Source organism: Heloderma suspectum, chromosome 13 (assembly GCF_057233095.1).
Source record: "Heloderma suspectum isolate Gila_16-S chromosome 13, 16-S_ref, whole genome shotgun sequence".
Lineage (NCBI taxonomy): Eukaryota > Metazoa > Chordata > Lepidosauria > Squamata > Helodermatidae > Heloderma > Heloderma suspectum.
This window is the reverse complement of record NC_139470.1, coordinates 15,925,038-15,951,703: the sequence shown is the minus strand read 5'-3', so window position 1 is coordinate 15,951,703 and position 26,666 is coordinate 15,925,038. Positions and strand designations below refer to the sequence as shown.

Sequence of the window (26,666 nt, the reverse complement as noted above, 5' to 3'; positions counted from 1 at the left end):
TCCTCTGCCTGGAGCTTAGTACCACACCTCCTCTCTGTTAGTTCTGCCCAGCCTCATTTCCTCATGGAGGTGTGGGGCCCCTGGCATGGAGGAGGGCAGTTCCTTAGTGTGTGCAGGCTCCGGTCTCTGGAATCCTAGTTTGGGGTGGGGGTAGATCAAGAAGGCCCTGGCTGGGAGGTTCAGGCTCCACTTGAGGCCTACATATGATGCTGGGGCCTTGTTTGGCATCCAGCATCTCTGTCTCCAGGGCTGCTTGCCCATCTAATACAGCCAGCTTCTCCTCATCTGAGTCACAGTCAGAATATGAACTGCTGCTCATGGTGAGGGACATAACAGGGAGGCTGCAATCCTGAGTGGAAAACTGAGGAGCAGAGAAGGCTGCATAACTCCCCCCCCCCCCGGGCTGTTTTTCCTCTCAGAATCGCCCACTGCTGCTTTTCTCCCCATCAGGGAAAAGATATAGGAACTGGGACCGTAGCAGCTCAGCTCATTCTCTTCATTGCTACAGTCCAACAGCTCGCTCATGGATGGAACACGTAACGCCCCTCCAATATCACAGAGCACAATGTGCTTTCAACGTGCTAGGCAGTGATCCAGATCTTTCTTCCTTTGTCTCTTTTTCCGAGATGCAAAGTTCATTTTTTGTTTTGTTTCAAGCTCAACGCTGGGAACAAACGACGCGTTAAACCCAGAACTGTTTAAACAGCACATACCACTGCCTATGAGACAAACAACCATTGTGGTTAAAGTCCCATGGAAAACCGTTTGACTTTCTAGGGTGGGTTGGGAAGGATGTGCACCATTTTCAGTTCCTCAAGGTTGGCGCCAACATTGGATTGAATCGACTGAACAACCTCTTTTATGTGAGGATTTTATCAGGCCATCATGGCCGACGTGATGCTTCTTAGCTCAAGGGATACAGAGCTAGAAGAGAAGGAAGTTCAAGTTGTGGTGGGTTTCACGGACCCTTCTACTTGCATACTTGCCACTACACAACACTTTGTGGGGAGCCATTTAATGTGTAAAGGGGAGGGCAACTGTGCCACTACGCTAGCAATGGTCCCGAAATTCCTAATTAGTATGTTCAAAATACGAACTTAACCTGCTCAACACGGCCACAGGCATCTTGCAGCAAATTCTGTTGTGCTGAAATTCTTAATCCATGAGTATTTTAAAAACAGATATTACTATTATCATCATCATCATTTTCATTTCTATACTGCCGAATAGAAAAAGCTCTCTGGGTGGTTTGCAACAATTCATAAGACAATAAAATAAAGCATAAAAGTATAGCATAAGATATAGTATAAGAATGTAAATATACACAGTTTAAAACAACTTAGATTGCTAAAAACAGTTTCAATGCAATAGTAGACCTGTTTAGACGATTGGCATAAATGCCCCATCATATGCAATCAAATGCCTGGGAGTAGAAGATAGTTTTAAACTGGCACTGAAAAGATGAAATGGTTGGTGCTAGGCGGGCCTCAGTGGGGAGCTCATTCCATAATCAGGGGACACCACTGAGAAGGCCCTGTCCGTGAGATGTATTCCAAGACAATGGGCCTATTTGAGGAGGGCAACTGTGCCACAACATTAAGGATAGCACCAGCACTTGTATCCAGTCGTATAGTGAAGCCAGGGCTCACACGGTCAAACATTTTGATTAGCAGAGACAATGACATCATCTCCCCCCACCCCACCCCCGGACTTCCCTATTCCCTATGAACTTAGCAGCAATCCTCACAGTAGCTGGGAGAAAATGGATTTTCCTGGCAAACATGTATTGCTGTAAGCTAGCCCTGTTGTAATGCAAAGTAATTTGGGGTGACTTGGTCTTCACTGGTCAATTAAGAACCAATTGCTTTACATAAGAACATCAGAAGAGCCCTGCTGGATCAGACCAAGGGTCCATTTAGCCCAGCATTCTGTTCACACAGTGGCCAACTAGCTGTCAAACAGGAACCCATAAGCAGGGCATGAGCGCAACAGCACCCTCCCACCCATGTTCCCTAAGAGCCCTGCTGGATCAGACCAAGGGTCCACCTAGTCAAACATTCTGTTCACACAGTGGCCAACCAACTGCCCACGGGAAACCCAGAAGCAAGACATGAGTGCAACAGCACCCTCCCACCCATGTTCCCCAGCACCTGGTGTACCCAGGCACACTGCCTCTGATATGGAGGTAGCGTATAGCCATCAAGACTAGTAGCTACTCATAGCCTTCTCCTCCAGGAATTTGTCCAATCCCCCTTTAAAGCCATCCATGTTTACAGAAGACCTGCTCCTGGTTGAGATGACAACTATTAGAACTGGTTTGTTGATGTGCATCAGCACAGCTGCCTGCATTTGAGGGCTTTCCTTAGGGGCGAGGCTATTGGGCCTGTCATGATGAGTGCCTGCCCTTCAAAACTTACCACTACACCACAGCTTGTAATAAGTGGATCCAGAACGCAAACTTAACCTGCTCACAACGCCCGTGCATATCCTGCACAAAATTCTATTGCACAGAAATCCTTAATCCATTTGAAATTACTAACAAGGCATGTTATGAGATGGACCTGTTTTTGTTTTTGCTCCAGCGCAGTCTGCAATTATGCATCAGTGCGGTTGACTGTTCCTGAGTAGACAGTCAAAGCTGGGAGCCCGAGTGTTGGCACATGCTCAGATGTTGGTTACTGTAATCATTTACTTAATCAACTAAAGGAAACCATCCTTGATTGACTTGAAGAGAGGGAAGTGGGAGAGGGCGAAATGTTGCAATGCACGGGGAAGGAAAGGGAACATTGCACAGTTGCCTAGGCGATGCCCAAGCTGCGTTTCAAAGGTATGCATGCATAAAGCAAAACACATGAAATGTGAAAGCTTGGGAAAACAGAGAGTTCTCCAATATCACTCATGATTCGCAACTTGATCCTGAACTGAGTGTGTCTCTGTGTGTAGTAGTTTACCCATCATGTATACCACACCCAACCCCAGCCCCACCGTTTTGGGCAACATATGATTATTCCAGAAGGGCATCCAGATATCTAGCCCACTTACTGGTTCTCGGCCCTGAGTAGCTATAAGGATCAAGCAAAAGGGCCTATGTACTAGGCCTGCATGCAGAAGGCACAGTTTGTGTTTTTATTGCATGTCTCCCCTACCTCAGGAAACCGAGGGTGGCTTCCCCCTCCACTTTATCGTCACAATAGTCTTGTAAGATAGGTTACATGGGCTTTTTGCATGGATTTTGTGTGCTGTTTTGGTATTTACATTTGTATTGTTTTACTCTTTTTTGCAAACCACCCTGGGAATTTAACTGAAGAGCTGTATAAAAATGCTTATAATACATAAACGACAGAACGTTGCCCAGTACATTTTATGGCTGAGAGGGGATTTGAACCTGGCTGTCCTCACTCCTGGTCCAATGCTCTAACCATTACACCATACTGGCTCTTGCTTTATTAACAAAGCGAAACAGAACTATGGCTGTCTTGTGTTGAAAACAGAGGTAACGATTCCATGAAGCATTTATTAATGGGCTGCCACACATGTTCTGCAATTCTACTACTTTACAGCAATGTCATCTTGAACAGATTCAAGAAGAAGCTTTTGAACCTTGCTGGGATAAGTGGCCCACCTGTACTGGCCTGGAGGCCTGATTCTGTCGGGTCCTGGCCAACGTTAGATTCTTTTGATACTAAGATGAAACGAAGCCACTAGTGCAAGCGGATGACCGTTTGTTGATAGAAAATGGATGCAGAATAAATATGCAAAGAAGGCTTGCATCTCTCTTCAGCCCATGTGCAGCTGAATTGTCTGCCTGGGCTCCTCAAGAGACAGACGGGAAACCGTTCCGTGACCATACAAGTTCTCCAAGCTGACACTGCATGTTGCCCCTTGGAATAGGACCAATTTGGCATGCTTTAAACAATGCTTATATACTTTTTCTTCCATGCCCTGGTGGGTGCATAAAGCATCACAGTCATGGCACCAGGCCCCAATGTTCCCGTCTGGGCTCGGAAGCTTCCCAGCTCTTCATGGAAACCTAACGCTATGCTCTTATCTGAGGGACCAGAGTGACTTGGCAAGAATCAAACAGCTTGACGTTTGTTGACATACAGAACTAGCCTTGTCTGGCCCCAGCGCTCCCATGTAAGACAGCCTATTTAATTTCCTAGAAGCCACATTCTATACTATGTTAACACAGGCCTCTTACCTAGGGAGGCAGTGGGTTCTCCCACACTGGAGGCATTCAAGCCGAGGCTGGACAGCCATCTGTCAGGGATGGTCTGACTTGGATTCCTGCACTGGGCAGGGGTTGGACTTGATGGCCTTGTAGGCCCCTTCCAACCCTACTATTCTATGATTCTATGTACTTAACAAACTGTGTAGAATAGTGATGGTGGAAACTCACCGTACTCCTTGCCATCTTCCGGTGCAACCAGCTACACCACCTCCTACTCAAATCTGAAACAGAACCTCAGGAAAATCCAAAAGAGCTCATTTACGTGCCTCTGCCATGACCTACACACCGCTCCCCCTAGGAATTTATACCAAAAATAATCTCACTGGGGCCTGACCTTAGATGATGACCTCAGCAAGCCAGCACCTTTATGTGAAAGAAGGCGGTTCTTCAGACACCCTGGTCCCCGAACAGTGAGGGCTTTGTAGGTCAATGCCAGGGCTTGGATTTGTCCAAACTGGAAGCCAGTATGGATCTTGAAGCCCCAGGGTGAAATGTTCAAAGCAATGAGTCCTGGTTAACAGCCTGGCTGTGGCATTATGAACCAATTGTGGTTTCCAAATACTTTTCAAGGGCATAGAGCAGTTAAGCCTAACCATACTGAGTCTTAATTAAGATCCCCACTGGCTGGTTTCAAACCACTTTGGGTGGTTTTGCTTTTTTCAGCCTGGTCACTGGCTAAGTAGCAGCCATCAGTTTCTGCAAAGGTATCTCCCCTTCGGTAATAATTTATTTCATTTAAAACATTTGTCTCCCACCCTATATCATTAAGAGCTCAGGGCAGCATACAGATACAATCAATTTAAACAGTATAAACAATAAATAATTTAAACAGCTAAAAGCATATTAAACCATTAAACAGGCTAATACCAATTAGAAAATCTAAAACAATCAAACAGTTAAAACTTTGTTGTGTTGCTGTTTTGGCTACATAAGCAACTACACTCACACCCGAACATCAGAAAGAGAGGGAAAGACTTAAAAATACAGTAAAAGTGCAATGAATCAAGGCAATCCATCAATGAATTAAGATCAACAGTAACAGCAGCAAGATCACAAGATCAGGGGATACAGCTATAACCTCAAATTAACAGAAAAGTGGGGGGGGGAGAGTAGACTTTACCAAATGGAAGAGGGTGGAAAGGGACACTTCAAGAGGCAGGGAGTTGCACAGCCTGTACTGTGCACTCTTCAGCCTCACCTCCTATAAAGGCTGACTGCATTGCAGAGCACCCTCCAAAGATCTTAATTGGCAGGCAGACTCATGTTCATTTCTAGCTTCGCACTGCAATTTTACCAGCTCCAACATTTCCATTTGCTAAAAAAAATTACAACCTAAAATATGCTTTGATATGAAAGAGATTAGTCTGTAATACTTTGAGGGTTGTTTTTTTTTTTAAAAAAAACCACACACCAAATCATTATGTCACTCAAACTGAATCCATTTGATCATTAAGGCCTTGTTTGGTGTTGGGAATGAGGTCCTTCCTTCACTGAGAGCTGAACTCATCAAAACCAATTAAAGTCCCATGGTACGGATCTGACCTGTGCTGTTAACAGTTTGGGAACTGCTATGTTGCTCTTGCTTATCTCACTGAATAATTCCACATTCCCACAATCTCATTATAATCTTAAGTAACTACTTAAGCCAGCTGCTTTGGCAACAGAAACAGAGGAGCAATGGAGCATCTAGGGAACAAAAGCCCATTTCACCCCCCACCCTCATTTCTCTAAATATGCTCTGGAAAATGTTTTTTTGTTCAGTAACTTGCTTCTTTTCTAGACACATTATCCATCAAACACACGAATGCAGGGAAACTGTCGTGAGCACCACCACAAAATGGCTGCCATAGGAGGCATGGCAAAGGACATGTAACCTGCCCCAAAGACTGAATACAAGGCGGAGGTGGGGTCTGAGCCCCATCACACTGAACAACTGCTTTGAACCCACAGTTTTCAGCACAGACATAAACCTATTTCACAGCAATCCCAGCTGTGGGTAAGAAAATGTGTTAATTTCTTTTTTAAGTGGGAGGGACAGGGCACCTTGGCAGGTGCCGGGAAAGTTGTCTGAGGGTGTGTTGCCCCACATTGCCTAACTTTGCACTAACAGTTTAATCTTTTGACAAGATTTAGCACATAATGTCTGTAAACCAGGGTGACATTTTATCCATCTGGATTAAAATTCAGGGTTCCTCATGATGACGAATGAAAAAGCCTCTCCTACATCATTTCACTTTAGCAATCACCATTCAGAATATCAGTGAGCCCACAGGCAAAGCCAGATCTCCATGTGCACAGGTGGAGTGAAAGAGGGAGAAAAATGGCATTTCAGGTAGCCACAGCTAGAGAGCGTTATTAGGGCCCATACGAAGCAAAGAGAGGCAGTTCTCTTTCTGGGCCCTCCAGATGTCGTTGGGCTCTAATTCCCATCAGCCCCAGCCCACATGACCAATGGTCAGGGATGATGGAAGCTACAGTCTGACAACATTAGGAGGGCCACAACTTCCCCATCCATTATACAGCCTGCTAGTTGATGGTAAATAATCCATGTTTCCTTGATGGCCTCTCATTGTCCATCAGACTAATCTTCATCATAGAACCAGAGAGCTGCCATTTTGTTTTGCATTCTTGGATGAGGCTAAGGAGGAAACACCGGTCTCCGCCTGCCAGCAATTGTCTGCACTCCACTAGAACTGGGCCCCAAATATGGCCCTCCTAGTGTCCCAATCTGAACTCTTGGGGTTCCCCAGAAGACCACGTCCTCTTCCCCTGGCCTTTCTCCCTTTCCCCTGACTGGTGATTGTTTGCTGGTTTCCCAGTTTTTGTGCAGTTTTTTCCCCACTTCTAAAGGCTGAAATTTACTCTCCCAAGGATTTTTGAAGTAAGAGCTTCAAGCTAAAATATGCTGGTATTCTCTGGTATTTTGGCCTGGCCCCTGTTGCCTTTGGTTTCACCCCACCAGTGGAATGTGACATCAAAAGTTTCTCCAAAATGGAATTTGGCCTTCAGGCTGAAAGAGGTTCAACACTCCTGCTCAAGAGTCTGCTCAACTCTTTGAAAAGCAATGGCGACAACATCTACTGCTTTTGTACACCATTTTAAATCTCCTACTTTAAAAAGAAAACAGCTACAAGAACCACAAAGCAAGAACACAGAGTTGTCATCCACACACAGCTCAAAAAGACCATGTGTGCACACATCAGCCATGGTAGCTGACAGAAGGGAACTGGCACTAGGCAAAGGGTGGTACAAAAGAGTACACTGCTTAATCGCTGCCCCTTGGTAAAGTAAACTGAAAACAGCATCTTGAAAGAAATTATCGGGCACGCAAGAAAACTGCAGCATACAGAAACGATCCCCCCCCCCCCCGCTAGGAAATATCCTAATCATCCTTTAATCTGCTGTAGGAAACGATGTGGAAAATACGCATAGTTTGCAAAAGAAGACTTCAGTTCTCATTAGCTCTTTCTTCTTAGCCAATTCACTCAGAACACAAAACAACATACATGCAAAGAGAAGCAGCACATGAATGTTCATTTAATAGTGAAATTAAAGAAGCGTGAAATCTTGGGATAAATGCTGTGTCTTTTTCACTTCCTCTGAAAGACCCTCTTTGGAATTCACACATCTTCCCTCTTTGTTGATCCTTGAGAACACATTTACGAGCATTGATGCATTACCTTTTGCTGATTCAGACCGCTTAGGCAAATCCAGTGTATCAAAATTTCTGTCCACATCTCCGTTCTTCTTCCCTGTGCATGACACAGAAGAATGAGCAAAAGGAGTATGAATAAACCTAAATCAGTCACCAAAAATGAGTACAAATGGAACATAAACCTCAAATTTAACACACACACACACACACACACACCATATGCATGCACCCAGTATTTGCAGAATATTGGGCATGCAAATGAGGATTTTAACGGCTTGACATTTACATGTAATAAACACATATTTGTATGCACCAGCTAATGGGGTTGCTAGATTTCAACCATCAGGCTTGATGCCACATTTTCTTGAGGTCCCCAAAAAATGAATTAAGAACACCTTATTCCCAGTCCTCAAAGGCAATGGTAGAGTAAGATACACACCCTTATTAATGGTGGAAAATCTAAACAGCACCCTTCTTCAATTGAAACAACATGAGGCACAATTCACAAACAAAATATAACCAGTTTTGCCCAAGTTAGATCCTGGAGAAGGAGACGTACGTCTAATGATGATACAGTGATACGTTTCCTGAGTAGAGTATATATAGCTTAGTGTATATCGAGTGGTGTAGCACAGTGGTAGAGCCCCTGCTTTGCACGCAGAAGGTCCCAGATTTGATCCCCGGCATCTCCAGGTAGAGCAGGAAAAGTCCTGCCTGAAACCCTGGACAGCCACTGCCAGTCAGTGTCGACAGTGCTGGGCTAGATGGACCAATGGTCTAACTCAGTATAAGGCAGCTTTCGATGCTCCTATCAGTGCACTTACTATTGTTGTTGTTATTTACATTTCTGTACCGCCTCATAGCCAAAGCTCTCTGGGTGGTTTACAGAAATTAAAACATTAAAATACAATATACAAAGTTTAAAAGCCATTTACATAAAACACACAGACAATATACACAAAGACAACGTATAACTAAAAACAACTTTGAACAGGCAGTCATAACCAAAGACAAAATGTATGAGCAAAGTTTTAGTTGTAGGAGCAAAGTTTTAAAACTGGGATAGATAAATGTAACACTCACACACATTACAGGGGAAGCTTTGATCTAGTTACTTTAGTGATGACAACTGAAGTAAAGAAAATATTTCCTTCCTAGGATTCAGGGGCACATCTCCACTACAAACATCAACTGTTTTAAAATGGTTCAGATGCTGTTACTTCCAGCCCTCACAATTCTATACTTTGGGAGAATTCTGGTAGAAAACTTTGTCCAAAATATCTCATGGTCAAACTTTAAACTTCTTTGAAAACTAGCCAGGAAGATTCATGGCATCACGAGGGGAGGCAGTACAGGGGTGGAGGAGGTTCATCACCCTTTTCTCACTACTTCTCCAAAAGAAATTGCCCCCCTCCACACCATTTTCTCAGTATAAATTGCCCCTTCCAAGCTTCTGTGTGCTTGTAAACAGATGGATGCATGGAAATTAATGGGACAGGAGGGCTGGTCATGGCCTTTCAATATCCCATCAGATTTCAAGACCTGTTAAATTAATCGGTCATCTTTAACGGAGAAATTGGATAACGGGATTTGTTTTGTGTTTGTTAGGGTATTGGGTTCAATCGGAAAGCCCAACTCTCTTGCCTCTCCAGCCAACCCATTCTTTTGACTCTTCTGACAACAACTCTGCTAGAGTAAATGATAGGAATCCACAAGGGTTGCTCAAATCCTTCTAACCCACCCCCCTTTTAGGCCACTCAAACAAGACAGCAATGCCCTGTTTGGGGAAACAAGCAATGCACAGAGAAGGCGGTGAGATGTCAGCTGTTGTGACAGCCAAGTCCAACGGCTTAGCGAAGAAGCACACTCAACCTTGTCGCTTCATAGAACTCAGGGAATGACAAAATTTCATGCCAGAAGGCAAGATGACCAAAGAGAGAGAGAGAGAGAGAGAGAGAGAGAGAGAGAGAGAATGCAATTTTAGCCATGACCCACCATCTGCTCAATATTTTCCCACAGGTCCCCAAGTAGGGATGTACAAGAATTTTGTTTATGTTCGCAAATCATGCAAACACGTCCTGTTCACAACCATGGACATGAACACGAGCAGGACAGCATGTTCTTCAAAAATGTCTGCAAATCTTTGAACTTGTGTATGCATTTGGAAAATGTGCATTTTAAAAAAATGCGCACTTTAAAACATGCACATTTTTACAAAAATCTGCATTTTTACACTTTGCCCTCGGGGGGAAAAGTGTGCATTTTAGGGTGGTTTTAAAAAAATGCACATTGTTCGAAATGTGCACTTTTCCCATTCAAACAAAATGAAGAAAAGTGCAATCGAACATGGGAAATGATGCGAGCTGATACCATCTTTATCCCCTAGTTCTTTTTCTGTGCTTCTGAGCCTGGGCAGTTTCAACTTTTATGGCAATGCCTTTGTTCCTTGTACAACCCAAGGACGGATAATCCATGTCACAATAGAACACAAATGGCTTCAGCTCTCCACTACAGCAATCCACATTCCATGAAACAAGCTTCAGTTTATGTGGCTTAATGCAGGACATTGGGAGGAGGAAAGGAAAGGTTCCTCCTGTGCAAGGACCGGGTCATTACTGACCCCTAGAGGGATGCCTGCTTACGCTGGCGTTTTCATGGCAGACTATAGCGGGGTGGTTTGCCATTGCCTTCCCCAGTCGTGACTACCTTTCCCCCAGCAAGCTGGGTACTCATTTTACCAACCTCAGAAGGATGGAAGGCTGAGTCGACCTGAGCCAGCTACCTGGGACCCGGCTTCCACTGGGATCGAACTCAGGTCACGGGGAGGGTTTCGGTTGCAATACTGCCGCCTACCACTCTGTGCCACACGAGGCTCCATTGGGAGGAGACCGCACTGCAAAAATAAGTTACTGCTAACCAACACAACATGATTAGCATGAGCTCTTGCAGAGGGAGACACACAGAGAGATGCACAGGACCCCACGTTGCCCTTTGCATAAAAGAAATGGCTGCAGGATCCAGCACAACGTCATCTCTTCTCATACTACAATCCCTACATTTCCAAGCCATTCATTCATTCATTCATTCATTCATTCATTCATTTTTATTGAAAATATTTCTTGGTTGGCCACCTTTATTTATTTATTTATTTCATTTCATTTCTATACCACCCAATAGCCAAAGTTCTCTGGGCTTCAGCTCTGGGCTTCAGCTTCGGCTCAGGGCAGAAGCCCTCCCAAGGCAGCTTACAGAAATAAAATACATAAAATAGTTAAAATATTAAAAAAAGACAGAACATGTTGCCTCCGATGGCAACTCGTTCCAAAGGTGTGGGGCCACGACAGAGGAGTAAGTCACCCATCTTACTGCTCTTGTGGGTGGGCAAATGAGAAGGGCCTCTCTTTCTGATCTTAAAGTGCAGGCAGGCTGATGGGGTGAAGGCGAAATAAGTGAATACACATTATCTTCTGAAGCAAGGGTGAACAACTTGTGGCTCTCCAGATGTTTCAGCCTACAACTCCCATCAGCATGAGCCAGCATACTCAATGGTGAGGGATCATGGAAGCTGCAGGTCAAAACAGCTGGAAGGCCCACCACCACCACCACCACGAGAACCATCAAGTCAAACAGAGCTTTACCTCATTTTGAAGTAAAAATACACATGATCATTTCAGGGCACAATCCTATGCATGTTTAGACTGACAGAAGTTCTACAACTGGCTGGCTGGAGGACACTGGGAGTTGTAGGACCTTTTGTCTGTCTAAACATGCATAAGATTGTTCCCGAAGAGGTCTAAGATTACCCAACTGCACCACTAGATGCAGTAACTGGCGGAAGGGCAGTTGGGCTCAAAATAGCAGCAGCCGGTATTCTGAATTCCTCAATAAATGTACAGGGAGATCCAAGGTTGATTCCCTCCCCCTCCTACCTCAGACAGCAGTAACGTGGCAGCTCTGCAATCTCTCTGGCACTCAGCAGCTGCCAGAGGTTCTAACACATCAGGTTTGTCTTGATAGTACTCTCGTCTCTCTACTCACTTCCTTCCTCCCCCACACCCTCAATGGTGCCTGTCAACACCCAGGCCCCCATCCCAAAGGGGGAGAAGGTATTTTCAGACAAGAAATGCAGCTCAAACCCTTTGGCAGAAGAAAGACAGCTTTTAAAATGACTGTTGACAGGGCCTGCTCTATGGGACTTGGCTACAGGGGCTGCCACAGTCCTCGGGGACAGGAAGGCTGCCTGACAGGGAAGTAGCTTGTGTAATAAATGGTTTGCAATCTCTCAAGCTGTGAAATTAAAAGCTCCTTTAACTCCATCTTTTCTCAGACAAGAGGCCATTAAATACATTCCCACTCTCTGCATATGAACTATGGATTTGGATTCCTGCATTGAGCAGGGGGTTGGACTCAATGGTCTTATAGGCCCCTTCCAACCCTATTATTATCATCGACATCATCATCTATATCCTGCCTTTTTTCCTCCTTAAGGAACCCAAGGCGGTGTTCATAATCCTCCCCCTCTCCATTTTATCCCCACAACAATAACTCTGTGAGGTAGGTTGCGCTGAGAGTCTGTGACTGGCCCAAAGTCACCCGGTGAGCTTCCATGGCTGAGTGGGGATTAGAACTCAGATCTCCTCACTCCCAGTCCAACACCCTGGCCACTACACCACGCTGGCTCTCTGTTCTATGATTCTATGATTCTAATGTCCTCCTTGGACAACCACTAATTAAGAATTAGGAGTAAAGTATGGAACCTTCCACTTTTTTTTTTTAAGCCCACAATTTAAGCCAAAGGTAGACAACATGTGCCCCTCCTGATGTTTTGGCCTACAAATCCCATCATCTCTTACCACTGGTTATGCTAGTGAGGGCTGATGGGAGCTTTAGGCCAAAACATATGGGGGGCCATGAGTAGCCCACCCTTATCTTGAGCTCTGCAAAATAAAAGAAGGGCAGCCTCCCCCAACCCAATGGCTCTTCAAGATTTTAGGTATCTTCTCATCAGGGGAGGAGCCAACAGCACACTCAGGTGGCCAACTTTATAAGGTCTCAGAAGGCCTCTTGCACTCTGCTGAAGCAACAGTTCTCCTTTTCCTCGCTGAGAAGCCTTCAGCTAATGATCTGTCCAAGGTCCTGATCAGCTCTGCCTGATTGTGCTCAGCCAGCCAAGTGTGGACCTTGCTGGCCATGACTTCACATGGCTAAGAGGTACTGCGACTATAGCCTACTTCTCAGCTAGCTCAGAGCCTAGGTAAGGTAAGGCAGGACAATTTCTATGCATTAAATCACAACAGAAGCCAGCCCCCAACCCCGAGAACCATACTGTTGCATGTTTCCTCTCACAATGATGCCGTGCCACTACTACAGACCTATCACAGTAGATTTTCACAGATGCACTAGGAAAGTTTATGTGCATAAAGCAAAACAAATACTGGATGCATCGTGCTCCGATATTGGCCCATGCTGTGTGCTTGCAACAGTGCCACGGTCCAGTGCCAATTTGCCACCTGTTCTGTTAGGCCTTTACATTAGCTTCTTTACAATCAGTGCAACATTGAGGCTAGCCTGTTGCAATGGGTTCTTCAGAATAGCCTGGAATGTGTTTCATCTATGGCTTTGAGAGCCATGCTGTCTTGCTACAGCTTTGGAAGCCCCCTGACCCAACCCACAAGGTACTGGGATTTTAATCTATAATGCTCTAAATCAAGGTTAGGCAACCTGGTGCCCTCCAGATGTTTTGGCCTACAACTCCCATAAGCCCCAGCTAGTGTGGCCAATGGTCTGGGTTGCCTACTCCTGCCCCACTTGATTCAAGCTGTATGTGCTGCCGTGCAGCCTCTTGCACTGTCGAGCTGCCGCCTCTGTTCTGCCGCACTGGGTCTGTAGCTGAAGTGGTAGAGCACCTGCTTTGCATGCGGAAGGTCCCAGGTTCAATCCCCAGCAGCTCCAGCTAAAAAGGATCAGGTAGCTGGTAATGGGAAAAACATATGCTGAAGATCCTGAAGAGCCCTAGACAATGCGGACAGACATATAGTCTGACCTGGCCCTCTAATAGTCCCGTAAGATCAAGAGAGAAATCTGCCTGACTGCGTCACCGTGTGCTGAGAATGCACATCGAAGGCAGCTAATAAGCCACTCTCAGTGGCTCTCCCACAACTTTGGGATTGTCTTTTCCTGGAGACTTGGTAAAGCCAAACAAGAAGCTTCCACATTCTTCTCTGAGATGTTTTTTAGCTTCTGGAATTGAGCTGTTATGGGAGAGTTTTGACTTTCTTTTTCTTTTTGTAATAGACAACATTTCACATTTTATGATATTATCTTTGTCTTGCAGGTTGCTCCACATCTGTGTTTCCTGCAATGGGGCAGATTAGAACTGAAAATAAAGGCTGAGCATCAGCTTACTCAGAACAACATGGCTTTTCTACTGGGCCTCCATCACATCAGGACAGAACAACAAGCAATACAAATACGTACAGGTTACAATTTTGGCAATAGGCACATGATTTTCCAGTCAGAGCTGCCAATTCCATATAATCGTCCCATGTCCCCCATGTCACTGGGGTTTGGCAGGAAAGTTGTCTTAGTCGCCATCTCTCAGCCTAATCAACCTTACTACAAGAGTGTAGTAATCATAAAATGGTTATGCTTCCTTCCATAAAAAGGAAGAGAACTACATACACCACCCTGAACTCTTTGGAGGAAGGCTAGGATACAAATGCTGAAAGCAAAATAAATAATAAGCTGCCAGTGTTTGTTTACAGTGTTTAATTTGCAAACTCTAGAAACGGTCCTCCGCCATTAGAGCAGACCAAAGCATGCACTCTGCAACAGTAAACAATGACAAACACAGTCCCGTTCTGTGAGCATGACTTGGAAGCATGGAGAGAGGAAGTGCAAGTAAGTTGCTTTTCTTCCTCTTGCACTTCTGGAGTAATGTATGGATCCCACAGATAGTCCCATGTTCAGGAATGGATGAGTTGTCCTTGCGTCAGTAGCACATACATATCATACATATCACTCGTGATGCATGAGTTCCTCCCTTCCAGGCTATTCCAGAGGCACAAGAAGATGCAGTGTGACTCATTACATTTCTAGGGGGATGTGCAGAGCTGTTTGGAGAATGGACCCTTCCTTCACTCCCCCCCCCCCCGCCCAAATCAATGCTCTACCACTGACCTATGGTCTAGGGGAGGAGCCACTGCTCAGTGGTAGAGCCCCTGCTTTGCATGCAGTTTCAATCCCTGGCATCTCCAGGTAGGGCTAGGAAATAATCCTGCCTGAAACCCTGGAGAGCCATTGCTGCCAGTCATTGTTGACAGAACTGGGCTAGATGGACTGACACAGTATAAGGCAGCTTGCTATGTCCCTATGAACATAAGAACATAAGAAGAGCCCTGCTGGATCAGACCGAGGGTCCATCTAGTCCAGCATTCTGTTCACACACTGGCCAACCAGCTGCCCAAGGGAAACCCACAAGCAGGACATCAGCACAAAAGCACCCTCCTGCCCACGTTCCCCAGCAACTGGAGTACATAGGCATACTGCTTCTGATACCAGACGTAGCACATAACCATCAGGTCTAGTAGCCATTGATAGCCTTCTCCTCCAGGAACTTATCTTAGAGTTTGGGTTACTCTTCGAGTAGCCGAAGCTCAGCCAGAATTCACCACAGCAATTTTGCAATCTACGGCAATGGAGGCAAAAAAGCAGGGAAGGGCGTAACCCAACCAATGCAGCTAGGGAGGCAGGGAGGGGCAGAATGAGGGAGCCAACCTCCCCCCCCCCCCGAGGAAGAGGAAAGTGTAGCAATGGCAGAAAAGAAGTGTGGAAAAAGAAAAAATTGAGAAAGACTCACCTTGATTGAACCACTCCTCTAATAACCAGAAAAGCAGGCAAAGGAAAAAAGAAACAAAAACAAATAAAAGGGTTTCGAGAGGAAGAGAAAACAGATGAACAATCACACCAGAAGCAGAATTTTTTGCAGAAGAGATTTTAAACTGGAGAGAGTTACAGGCAAGCAGTGGCTCTGAATATGCCAAGGGGGGCAGGGGATGACGACACCTGAACTCTCATCCCTTGACCCCAAAACACTCCATCCCTGAAGTTCGCCACTCAGTTTGATTTGGCCTCAACACACCAAAGAGAACTTGGGTTGAGGTGAAATTTAGGCCAACTCTCGTGCTATGGGGGTTTGAAATGATATGAGCAATGGCTGTGAGACAAAAGAACAGACTTTATAATCAGCTTTCCCTTATTGATGGGCACAATCCACCTGGTATGTCTTTGATTCATTTCACTGGTGTTTGTCCAAGAGGAATTCTTGGAAGGTGGATGCCTTGTGTCAGTCACCACTGCTATACCCACTTTACAGGATAAAAAAACAAGCCTCACTTGTACTAATTTGATCAAGGTTACTTAGCCTTAGTTCTCACTGAGGCGGAAGACTTGTGTCAAGCCCATACCACTTCAGATTCAAGGTGGGGCCTCATATGATTGAATGCTACTCTGAGGGGAATACCTGAGAGAGCACTTTTTCCCTTATCATCCTGCCTGGTCACTGAGGTCATCAGAAGGCATGCTCCTCATGGTTCCGTATGAACCTATGGCCTGACTGGAGTCCACCTGGAGAAGAGCCTGCAATGTGGTGGCCCCCTTTCTATGGAACTCCCTGCAGTGTGGTGGCCTCCCTCTGGAGGTCAGGTAGGTGCCAACACCATGTTATTACTGGCATCTCCTAAGAACAGCTTTATTCCAGGAAGCCTTCCTTGGCTGGCCAGCCACAGTTGTTGTTGTTGTTGTTGGAAAAATAACACTTTTTAATACAGGGTTTTGTTTATTTTATCTTTTTTATCATTTTATTTTTAATTGTTCACTGCTCTGGAATCTGTTTAGATGTGGAGCAGTATAGAAATGCTGTAAGTAAGTAAGTAAGTAAGTAAGTAAGTAAGTAAGTAAGTAAGTAAGTAATGTTAAAAGTCTCCATACATTAAAAACAAAACAAAGCCCAGCATGTCAAGGAAAAGCCTCCTGGATTAGCTTTCTCATGGACATGCTAATTTTCTATGCATAGAGATAGCTCTGGGTGGAAGAGCATTCTATCATGTGAGCCCCCACCTGCTGTCTGAACTGAGACATGGACCAATGCTCCAGGAACCCTTTCTATCCGCTAAACAGCACCAGCTTCTCCCTCATTCTTTGACACAATTGTGCTCAGATATGTGCCCTTGGAACTGTACAGGAATGATGCACACTCATGTGGCAGATAGAGTTGCAGTTGCTCAAGGCCCAATGTTCAGAGAAGCAGCTGCTTACAAAGGCTCGGTGTGATGGGGGGACAGAAGTACGCTGGTGTTCGATAGAGACAGACCTGTATTGCATTACATTCTGGATGCACGGGAGACATCAGGCTTGTTTGACACAGATTAGGTTAACAGCTTGTGACATTCCAGAGAGACCAGCCCTGACTAGATGACAATGCAAGTCACACATCCTATTGTCTCTTTCAATCAACATTTGTCAAACAGGTGGGCAAAGATTCCGGGGTATTGGGTTACTGGTGCTTGTGTCCTCCTCACCTTACCCCAAGCCTTGGGTTTATCCCATTCTTTTCCCATACTGATGAAAGTGTCTTGCGGGCTTCAAATAAAGGCTCATAATTGGTTGTGCCCTTCATATGGAAATCTGTTTCCATGCCGGGACAATTTCCACAGGGGAGCCAGGTTAGTCAGTTGCAGGAAAAAACAACCAAGGTCACTGTTGCACTTTAAAGACTAACACAGCCTTCCCCAGCCTATGTTGGACTACATTTCCCATCACTCCCAGCCAGCATGGTCACTGTTGGCTAAGGATGAAAGGGACTGTAGTCCAACAAGTCTGGAGGGTACCAGGCTGGGAGACGATGGATGAACAAATCAAACACAGATGCAAAAACAAACCATTGTTCCATCTTCAGAGTTCTCTACTGCCATCCCTACAATGCAGGGTGATCCGCTAATTCAGCTGTCCAAATCAACACTTTCTATAAATGCTGTATGAACTGGACACAGGACACACCGCTGGCTTAATCTGCGTAAACTGAGCCTATCCAAGAGCAGGCGGAGAAAATTTCTTATTCAAAAATTAAAACACTGCTCTGAGTTCAGGGGGCGCTCTACCCCTATTCACAAATTGCCTCCCTACCCATGAAGGCTAGAGCCAGAATGCATTTGCTGGCCCTGCCCACAACCTTACACACCTCACTGCCACACCGCCCCACAACCCTGTGTGCCCCACTGCTAATGCCACCACCAGTGTCCACGCATTGAGTGCGGATATCCACAAAGGATGTCCATGTGCAAGCAACTGGTCATGTGTCAGATGTCCATGCTGAATGCGCGGATACTGGGGGAGGGGTGGGTGGAGCCAGCACGCGCAGTCCTGTTCCAGCCTCCGTGTGTTGGGAAGCTAATTTGTGACCAGGGCACCTCTTTGTAGGTCAGTGCCAGGGGCTTGGAGATCACAGATGGGAGATAACATGGGGATTCCTCTCCCCTGCCTTCTCCCCAAGTGCTCAGTAGCCTTCAGGAGAGGGGGTGGGGCTTGGTGAGGAGGAGGGGCTTAGGAAGGGGAGGGGGCGGGTGCCTAACCCTCCGCAGGCCAGATTTCGAACCTCCATGGGCTCGATTAGGCCTGTGGGCTAGAGGTTTCTCACCCCTGTTGTAGACAAATGCTCTTGAGTAGGCAACCATGAACTCCCTCCATTTGAATTACATATCGACACGGAAAAATGCTGCCCATATGGAGAGGCACTCAGCTACACGGATGAAGCAATGATGGTGCAGAAAGCGACAAGCCGATCAGTGAGAGGTCTCTTGAGGGCTCAAAACAATGAAGGTCAGGGATGCTTGAAGCTGGTTGCCCGCAGCTGATTAGACACAGTGGCTAGATGAGGAATACGCCAAGGTTCTAGGCTGGAGACTCAAGGCCCTGACACAAACACTGCTCAGAGGTTTAACTGAGAAAGGAATTTAGCAGGAATTAAAACCAAGGATTACTTGGGGCGGCGGGTTGTGTGTGTGTTTTTCTTTAAAATGTTGCCTATTATTTCTTAATTTGATCTGGAAGCCAAATTTCTCTAAGGTGACATGAAAAACCGAACGCATGAACTTGCGTGGATGCACATGAAAGAAAAAAAAAAAGTCTTCTCAAAGGAGGAGAAAAAGAGGTAGAGGAGAAGGAGAAGGTGGCACTTGGTTCATCTCTTTTCACAGTACAATCTGTTTGTGACACACTCGTGCCCAAGAGGGAGAGGTCAGAAGTGCTAGATGATTAAAAGCTGCTCAACTGTCATTGACAGTTTAAAGAAACATAACCGTGACAACGTGGCTGCTTTTAATGTGATCGATTAAAATACAGACAGCACACATTTGCATAGAAATGTGAGCGATTAAGGACCTTCCAGACAACGTTGAGTAAGCACAGAGAACAGAACCACATAAGAAGAGCTGTGCTGAATCAAACGAAAGACCAATCTAGTCCAGCATTCTGCTTGCGCAGTGGCCAACCAACTGCTTGTGGGAAGCCCGCAAGTAGAACATGGGAGCAGTAGCACTCTCCTGCTCACAGAACCATAGAATCATAGAATAGTAGGGTTGGAAGGGGCCTACAAGACCATCGAGTTCAGCCCCCTGCTCAGTGCAGGAATCCAGGTCACAGCATCCCTGACAGGTGGCTGTCCAGCCCCATCTTGAATGCCTCCAGTGTGGGAGAGCCCACCACCTCCCTGGGGAATAGGTTCCATTGTCGTATTGCTCTAACAGTCAGGAATTTTTTTCCTGATGTTCAGCTGTAATCTGGCTTCCTGTAACTTGAGCCCATTATTCTGTGTCCTGCACTCTGGGATGATCAAGAAGAGATCCTGGCATTTCTCTCTGTGACAACCTTTCAAGTACTTGAAGAGCGCTATCATATCTGCCCTCAGTCTTCTCTTCTCAAGGCTAAACATGCCCAGTTCTTTCAGTCTCTCCTCATAGGGCTTTGTCTCCGGTTCCCTGATCATCTTCGTTGCCCTCCTCTGAACCCCCCCCCCAAGTTTGTCTGCATCCTTCTTAAAGTGTGGCGCCCAGAACTGGACACAGTACTCAAGATGAGGCCTAACCAGTGCTGAATAGAGGGGAACTAGTACTTCACATGATTTGGAAGCTATGCTTCTATTAATGCAACCCAAAATAGCATTTGCCTGGTCTACAGGGGCATACTGCACTATTGGCTTGAGGTGGCACTCTCAGCTTGAAATCACAGAAAGACTGGATGGATGATGTGAAAACCTCCCCCTTCTGTGCTCCAGTGCAGCTGGAAGGGGTCCAGTTTAACTCAAAAGGGCTGCTCTTTGCTGCTGCTTTTGTTTTTGTTTCTCTCTTATTCAAGCCAATCTAGGCTGGTATTTTATCTTGTTGTTCTGTTTTTTATATTATATTATATTATATTATATTATATTATATTGTGTTATGATGGTTCTGAGTGGTGTAAAAATGGTTATGCTTTGTACTTTATTTCTGTGGCACTATGTTTAACGTTTTAGACACCGTGCATGCCTTGTTGGGGGAAAAGGGCAGAGTTGAAGTCTTTTAAATGAAAATAAATAAATAAATGAAGTGTGAAATCCTTTGTACACTTGCCTGGAAATCAGGCTGACAGAACATAGCATGCTTCTGAGTCAACAGACAGAGCACCATGCTACAGATACATACCTTCTATTAATACAGAACAAAGACATCTGTCCATGCTCTGGCATTCTGGGCTAAACATTCCAGATTCTACAGCTGTTTAACTACTCTAGCAATTAATTTCTATATCATCCTTTAGTCTGTAAAGTGTTTCCCGGTAAGTAACACATCCTGTCTACAACCTGGCTTATATCCACTTATAGCCCCCTTAATATAGATGAGGGAACTGAGATTAGACATCGAAACTCATAACCAGCAGAATTATATGGTGCAGCTCTTGCTGGACTGTACCACTGCAGTGGAGGGGGTCACATTTCTGAAAGCTGGATGGGAGAGAATTTTATTTGTTTCATGTTCTAATGTGAACTTACCAAATTTCGCATTTCTGAACCAATATGCAAACTGAAACTCAAGTCATCCTTTAAAATTCACACTTCTGCAAATTTGGCAATGGGGTTCTCCAATCAAAACATGCGTTCAAAATTGTGTTTATTACAGAAACGTATACACAAAGTGCATTCAGTTGTGAAAATAATGTTCACAAATGCTTTATAGTAGGAAAACTGCTTGCAGAGAATATTAGGTAAAATTGCATACAGAAATGCATGTATTTGGGGAAATATACACAAAGATGCAAACAAATGTTCATGCAAACTTTTGCTCTCAAAAGTTTGGGATGAACTGGAGACTGGAAAAATGAGAAACTGAGGGAAACTGAAATCGACAGATTTGTCCACCCCTAAAAGATACACCTAGAGGGACATCAAAGCTTTTCAAAGGCCCAAAAAACTTTTGAAAATGCTTGTAAGATTTCCCCACTCGGGCTGGCATCTAATAGGCAAGGTTAAACTGAAACAGGGCAATTGTTCATTAATTTGGTTCTCTGTTCTTAATGGGCTTATTTTTCACCCACAATAGCTATTATCCACCCCCAGGAGCAGGACAAGCATTTAACATACTAAATCCACCTCCTCCATACATGAGCAACAAAGCAGATCTGCAGAAAGAAGACCCTGTGCCAAGAAGTACAAGTGTCCTGCCCCTTGGCCTTTGGCCAGACGCACACTCCATTTTATAAGATTTGAGCAGAAGCTTCGAGTCTTCCTCAAGAGAGCTAGAAACTTGCTTTCAAAAAGGGGGGGGGAATGGAATTTTTATCCAAGAAACATCCCCCCTTCCCCAACACCTGGTACTCAGACATACACTGCCTCTGACCTGGAGGTTTCATTTAGCTATCATGGCCAATAACCATTGACAAACCATCTGTGGACTTATCTGTTCCTCTTTATCCCTGGGATTCTAATTCCTCACAAACGTCCTTGTGTAGCTTCTACACTATGGATCTGAACAAGGAAATGATCAAAGCACATCGCCTCCTAACCTGCATCAGCCATGTGTTGCTTGGTGCACAGTTCTCTGTTTGGGGGGTGGGGGGCTTTGATCTCCTCCTACCATCTGCTTATGGCCTACTGTGATCCCTGATCATGAGGGTTAATATATGGGGTGGAGGCTGATGTGTGTGGAACAGTGAGGGGTTTGGACCCATGGTGTCCTCTCCCTTTCTGCTCTGTGTTTCTGAGTTGATGGGTATCAGCAACTGCCCAAGCACACTGAAATACACCCAAATTGACCATAGCTTCATGGGTTACTGAATTAGCATATATACTATGTGTGCCCCATTATGTGAAAGGATGATCTACCCTTGACATTTCTCTCCACCATTAGTACAAGGAGGTGACGGAGGCCTGTAATCTTGATACAAGTAGTGGGGTATGCACTATAGAAAAATAACGACTGTGATTATGGCTGGTTCAAATTTTCAGTTCCCTGAAATATCAGGCCAAATTTATTGGGAAGGGGAATTTGGCAAAGCAGGGGGGAACTGTCTCCCCTTTCCACTTTTCATGGTAGGAATTTTGAGGGTGGGGGTACACATTCATAGTCACTCCTCCCAGATCCAACTGCCGTATTTAAACTACCCAGAATGCTCACCAGAGCAATGCTATGTTATGACACAATGTCGTTCCATGGGGCATTCTGGGAGGAAGGGATGGGAGGTTCCAGTTAGGGTGTTGAAAGTGTGAGAGAGGGGGTCATTTCACCTCAGCCATCATAATCACGGCAGCGTCATTTATGCAGGGCTTTACAAGTGTTCAATTTTCACATCCATTTGCTCAGCAATCCTCACGACAACCTTGCACGATAGGTCCCAGTGTTGAAAATGGTGACTTCTGACTAGGTCAGGGATGGGCAACTTGTGGCCCTCCGGATATTTTGGCCTACAATTCCTGTCAGCCCTAGTCAACATACCCAATGGTAAGGCATGATGGGAGTTGTAGGCCAAAACATCTGGAGGGGCACAAGCTGCCCACCCCTGGACTAGGACAGCCCATGGCTGACGTGAGATTACTTTTATACCAGGGACTTTTTGATTCATGGTAGGTACAGCCGGTGTATGTGCTAGTTTTGATGTGCGACTTGGGGCACATGCACAGGGACTCCGTTATCATGTAACCACATGGGCACTGCTCTACAGGACCTTGAGAATACAGAACAATCAGATGATTCAAAAGTGCAACATACATCTGGGGGAGCAGATCCATGCACACACCGGGATTCAAGCACAAAAGTCTAGACCAAAACTCGTTCTTGGACAAGCCATTTTGTATCAACAGAGTGTAGAGGACCAAGTTTACTTTGAGGCTGTGGCCACATACCCACCTTTGGCCTTCTTCCCACCAAAGCAGCCCGCATCATCTTTCTTTTTCTTCTGAGTCCCTCCCAGGCCTCCAGGTTGGTTGGCTTCTAGTTCCTGGAACTTGTCAGCTCCCGGGACTTCTTTGTGGACATGATACGAGAGGTTTCTCATGATGCACACGCAGTTCTCCACAGACTGTGGCAAAGCAATTATCAAAGCAAAGAAAGGAAAAAGCAAAGGAAAAGAAAAAGCAGTCACCATTTATAAGAATTTATCTTGCACCACAGACAGGGTAAAAACAACAATAACACCCTTCAATGGACGTTGAAGTCCAACTCATCTGGAGGACACCAAGTTGGAGAAGGTTAGTCTACTCCAACTGACCCCTCCAGGGCCTCAGGCTGAAGTCTTTCCCCATCATCATCTGATCCTTTTTAATTGGAGATGCTGGGGATTGAACTTAGGACCTTCTGCATGCAAAGTATGTGCGCTACCACTGAGCTAGGGGCTCCCAGTCTCCAGAAAGTGGGGTACCAAAGGCAAAGTAACTAGAGCAGGACTTCAGCTGATGATCCAGCAGATGGACAGCTTCATATGTACTGTGATTCACTTAAGAACATAAGAAGAACCCTACTGGGTCAGACCAAGGTCCATCTAATCCAGCATTCTGTTCACACAGTGGTCAACCAGCTGCCCACGGGAAACCCAACCCACAAGTAGGACACAAGTGCAACAACGCCGGGTTTCCCATGGGCAGCTGATTGGCCACTGTGTGACTAGAATGCTGGGCTCGATGGACCTTGGTCTGGTCCAGCATGGCTCCTCTTATGTTCTTATGTCCTTTTTAACTGGAGATGCCAGAGTTGAACCCGGTGCCTTCTGCATGCAAAGCAGGTACTCTACTGCTGAGACAAATTCCCTCCCTTAATAAGTAAACCCCATCAAGCACTTGTAAGTTTTAAGTAGTTTGGGGACAACACTATGTTTTTTTCTACCCCCCCCCCGGCCCCATTTTTTGCTATAGCTCAATGAGAGAGCACACTTGCGTGTATGAGCCCTGCTGGGCGGAATCTCCATCTAATGAGTCCCAGGTGGCAGAAAGAACATTGCCTGAGACCACAGAGTAGGATCATTTATCAGTGGCTTGTCAAGAGCCAGGGAAACAACAGCCAGAAGCCTCAAACGTCCATATTGGAAGCTTGCTGGAAATGGATTCTGCCCATCCCTGGCAGGCTACAGTAGCTGGAGAAAAAGAGCAACTCGGCATGCGCTGAGACCCACTCCTTTGGCACAGCAGCCAGCAACTAAGGGAAGGACTGTTGTTCCGTGGTACAGCCCCTGCTTTGCATGCAGAAGGTCTCAGGTTTATTTATTTTTATTTATTTAAAATATGTCTTGGCCACCTTTCAGGGCAGAAGCCCTCCCAAGGCGGCTTACAACAATAAAATACATAAAAATCAGTTAAAATATTAAAAGTGGGAAAACAATAAAAACAATAAAAACAATAAAAACAACAGTAAAAGCCAACAATTAAAACCAACAATAAAACCACCAGCGATGTTAACAGCAGCAGTAGCAGTCATATCAATAGAAGGCCAAGGTAAAATAATATGTTTTCAAGGCTTTCTTAAAAGTCTGCAATGAGGGAGAATGGCAGACCTCTGATGGCAGCTTGTTCCAAAGCTGTGGGGCCACTGCAGAGAAGGCCCTCTCACGTGTGTTCACCCACCTGACTGCTCTTACAGGTGGGCAAATGAGAAGGGCCTCTCTTTCTGATCTTAAAGTGCGGGCAGGCTGATATGGGTGCAGGTGGTCTTTCAAGTAACTTGGTCCCAAACCATTTAAGGCTTTAAAGGTCAAAACCAGCACTTTGAATTGGGCTTGGAACTAACCAGTGCAGCTGGCACAGTATAGGTTCAATCCCTGGCCCCTCCAGGTATGGCTGGGAAAGATCTCCACATGAGACCCTGGAAAGACAGTGCTGGTAGGAAGCGGAGACGCACCCCAAACTCCAGGGTTCAGGATGAAAGAGGAAGAAAATATGCTGACCTGCATCAGTAAGAATAGTTCCATGCAAAGGAAGTTGCAGTTTCCTCTAGCACAGGGGTCTTGAACTCAGGCCCACAGGACAAATCCAGCCCACATGGGCTCTCAACTTTATTTATTTGTTTGTTTGTTTATTTATTTCTTTACCGCCCAATAGCCGAAGCTCTCTGGGAAGTTCACAAAAATTAAAACCACAAAGTGCAGCATAAAACAATATAAAACATGAAAGCTTAAAACCACAATGTAAGAGCACAACCAGAATAAAAACTAGCAGTAATGCAGAGATTTAAAATACAGATTTAAAACACCACAACTAAAAGACTAGGAAGCTAAAATGCTAAAATACGGGGAGAATAAAAAGGTCTTCTTCACCTGGCGCTGGAAGGAGTACAACATAGGTGCCAGGTAGACCTCTCTAGGAAGCTCATTCCACAGTCACGGTGCCACAGCAGAAAAGGCCCCCTTCCTGGTGGCCACCTGCCTCACTTCATTTGGCAGGGGCTCATGGAGAAGGATTGCTGAGGATGATCTTGGCTCTCCAGGGTTTTCCAGAAGGCCATGCCCCTCCTGGCCCCAACCCGTTTCACCTGACCACCAATGATGGGTGGTTTCTCAGCTTTTGTGAAGTTTTTGCCTTATCTGAAAAGGTTGAAATGACTCTCCTAAGGCTTATTTACTACCAGTAAGAGTGTTATGCTGAAATATAATGGTCTTTTTGGTGTTTTGACCCCACCCCTTTGGCATTTGACCCCACCCCTTCTGCTATCAGCCTCACCCACCACTGCAATGTGGCCCCTGAGCGCTTCTCTGAAATGTAATTCAGCCTAACGAAGTGCGACACCCCTGCTCCAGCAGGGCTGGTTATCTTTTAAGCACCTGTGAACACAACTGTTTTCCAAGCCCACAAAAAATGACCAGGGGCTCCTTCACACGGAGCTTTTATCCTATTATTGAGATTGCTCACTCACGGAAGTTTGTGGGCCCTTTAAATGATGTTTTGAACCTCCAGGGCACATCCAGAAATATTTCCTGGTTGTTGTTGTTGTTGTTGTTCAGTCGTTAAATCGTGTCCGACTCTTCGTGACCCCATGGACCATAGCATGCCAGGCCTTCCTGTCCTCCGCTCTCTCCCGGAGTGTGCTCAAGTTCATATTCATTGCATCGGTGATGCTATCTAGCTATCTCATCCTCTGCCGTCCCCTTCTCCTTTTGCCTTCCATCTTTCCCAGCATCAGGGTCTTTTCCAGAGAGTTTTCTCTTCACATTAGGAGGGCAAAATATTTGAGCTTCAGCTTCAGTATCTGTCATTCCAATGAGCACTCAGGGTTG

General features: G+C 45.5%; 1 protein-coding gene across 9 annotated transcripts in view; it reads right to left on the bottom strand.

Moving 5' to 3' along the window:
- ARVCF (ARVCF delta catenin family member) overlaps window positions 1-26,666 on the bottom strand; it is a 641,936-nt gene that overhangs the window by 64,193 nt on the left and 551,077 nt on the right. For all 9 annotated transcript variants that reach the window (XM_084820398.1, XM_084820396.1, XM_084820391.1 and 6 more), the window contains 2 exons: window positions 23,315-23,486; window positions 7,912-7,983 (listed from right to left, as the gene is read on the bottom strand). In XM_084820398.1, coding sequence (XP_084676524.1) covers window positions 7,912-7,983; window positions 23,315-23,486 — 244 coding nt within the window. The remainder of the gene's footprint in view (window positions 1-7,911; window positions 7,984-23,314; window positions 23,487-26,666) is intronic.